The 2,506-nt window shown below is 45.5% G+C and overlaps 1 protein-coding gene across 1 annotated transcript; it reads right to left on the reverse strand.

The window, feature by feature from the left end:
- Positions 1-464: 464 nt before the first annotated feature.
- LOC146204279 (U-scoloptoxin(01)-Er1a-like) lies at positions 465-2,068 on the reverse strand. Its single transcript, XM_084586372.1, has 3 exons — positions 2,053-2,068; positions 1,419-1,459; positions 465-896 (listed from the first exon to the last, which is right to left on the reverse strand). The coding sequence occupies exons 1-3, from the start codon at positions 2,066-2,068 to the stop codon at positions 516-518; spliced, it is 438 nt and encodes a 145-aa protein (XP_084442498.1). The 3' UTR covers positions 465-515.
- Between the last annotated feature and the right edge of the window lie 438 nt (positions 2,069-2,506).

Genomic DNA, 2,506 nt, shown 5'->3' on the forward strand with positions numbered 1-2,506 from the left:
CTGGCGCAGAGTTGGATGCCTTCATGCGCTTTCAAGCTGTCTTCGCATTAGGTTGAACAGAGCTCAACTTGTGAGCCTCATAGCCTGAAACCTGACTCCCTTGATAATCATTCGCTTCTCTAGACTCCAAAACATAAACGTTTCCAACAAACACAACCTCCACCAATGGACTTCATTGCGACAAACGCTTTGCCTTATGAAGCTAGCATCGTCGTTTCATTTAAATTTGTAGCGAGTAGAGGAGCCTTCTCAATCTCTTAACATTACAAATGCCCATGATTGCGCGTCATCACGTAACTCTGCGCGGCCTTTTCTCCTCCCGCACGTTAGAGTGCGCTGTCTACTTGCTAGTTCCAGCGGTGGCGCGTCCGTTTGATTCAACCTAACGGCGAAGACGACAGCGCCTACGAAGGCATCCTGGCAGGACAAGGCACCGCAGCATGTACGAAGGCATGCACCATCCCCGGCGCGTGGCATCAAGCACTTGACGTTTTGGCAATCAGTGGCGTACGGCCTCAAGCCTTGGCTTTGTAAGAAGGAATCAACTGCGATGCCCGCTGGACATCATTGTCGGTTAGGAACGGGGCGGTTTCGACTCCGATGTTGTCGTTCACGTAGAAGAAGTCAGGTGCGTTGTTGCATGGCACGGCCTCCTCGGCAAAGGCACAGGTCAGGCTGAGCTGGTTGAACACGGTCTGGTTGCCGCACAGGAAGCTGTACTGCTGCACTTCGGTGTTTCCGTCCGCGTGCGTGACCACGTTGCACACGTGGAAGATCTGACAGTTGTTGTCCACGTCCGCGAAGTAGCCGTTCTTAGCCGGGCACTGGAACGACGTCCGGTATCCGCCCACCAGGAACTCTGCGCCGTCCGGTAGCTCGTACGCCGCCCGCTTTGACTGTTGAAAAGAATTCCGAAAGGTGGAGCAGCTTTGTCACTGCCTCAAGCAGTCCACGTGTTTTGAATCGATCGTGAACGCAGAGCACCTAATTTGTTTTCCTAAACTGCATTCTACACAAAAACAAACAGTTAATACGCGAATGAGTATATGTGGGTTCAGGGCGAAATATTTCTTTTATATAGGTTAATGATAGTATTCAAGCCTTCATCACGCACTGCATTCCTTTAGGGGATATAAATTAAAGTGGTCATGCCCCCAAACGTTATGCTATCAGAAATCAGCCATAAGGATACTAAAGGCCTCAATGATGAGGAGTGTAGTGGCAATATATAAGTGGCAATAATATAGTGTAGTAGCTTAGTCTTAATGATTTACGGGAATGTAGCTTCGTCGTCCTTCGCTCTTACTTTTTGCCATCACGAATTCTCCCCCTGTGACTGCGACAGCCTTGATCATATTTTGAAATTTATATGCTGTAATGACAATTTCTTAGAGTTGCAAGAATTGTTGACCACTTACCCTTGGCAAAGCGATGGCAGCAACGGCAACAGCAGCTAGAACTGATGAAATATTATGTTAGGATATCGAAGTAGAAGTATCCAACGCACTTCGCGAGATGCTTACGGCGCCATCTAAATTGATATTTTTTACCTCATGTTTCTGCCCCAGAAATTCTGCTCCAGAAATACTCATCTTTCAGAGAACGATGACCATATTCGCAATTAAATACTTGTCGATTATATGAACATTTACTGCATCTTTTGGAACAATTTTTATACGCCTCCGTAGTCTACTCAGAATGAATAGGGGAGTCCCGGTGATGTCCTGTTAATATCAGGTAACAAAAACTCTGTTAGAATCGACAGTGTCTGCGTAAAAGGATGATTAGGGAAAAGATTGACGGCGATATTTGAGGTCAATTTGTATTGATATCGATTCGCCGCTCTAAGCCAGGGGACAGAAAGAGGTTCAGCATGCCTTTTTAAACGCATAAACACGTTTCCGTTAACAGCTTTATTTGTTGCAAGTTTAATTAATCCTCCCCCCCCCCCCCAGTCGTACCACGTGACGGCAGTTCCAGTAATTATTGCAGAGCACTACGCCATTCGGCAGAATATGAATAGTATAAGATAAGGTGCTAATGCACACTTACCAATGAAAGCCTTCATTTTTGGTGATTTGGGCGGAGTGCTGAAAAAAAAAAATTAAGGTGAACATAAATGGGTGTGGTGGTACTCAGCTTTCTCGTGAAAAGAATTAGACATCGTCAGCCATGGTCCTTGGGGCGCACATTATTTTTCATCACGGCATAATTTCATATTTACTTCTTGGGAATCTCACAAGTAGCTAGGCACGTTTCTTATATGTAGTATACAGAATTTTTGAGCTGCAGCAGCGTTTAATCACGTGATGAAATTATGGAATTGTCTCCGGACGTTCCTAATCCAAGAAGCCATCAATTGACTCAGCTTGTACATGTCTTCCTAAGAGAGAAAATGTACGGCCTTTGGGCGTTCCTGAAAGGTTCAAAAGTGCTGACAAAGTGGGTTGAGCGGTGAGTATGCTCAATAAATTTCACTCTCTATATTAACCATGAGATTGAGCAA

The sequence above is a fragment of the Amblyomma maculatum genome, chromosome 1, assembly GCF_055883805.1.
Source record: "Amblyomma maculatum isolate TAMU_Amacu chromosome 1, ASM5588380v1, whole genome shotgun sequence".
NCBI classification, from domain to species: domain Eukaryota; kingdom Metazoa; phylum Arthropoda; class Arachnida; order Ixodida; family Ixodidae; genus Amblyomma; species Amblyomma maculatum.

Bases quoted from the DNA above. Each gene is read 5' to 3' on its own strand.
- LOC146204279 (XM_084586372.1), bottom strand. The intron at 897-1,418 runs GTAAGTGGTCAA...TCTTTTCAACAG, and splicing joins CTGCCATCGCTTTGCCAAGG to TCAAAGCGGGCGGCGTACGA.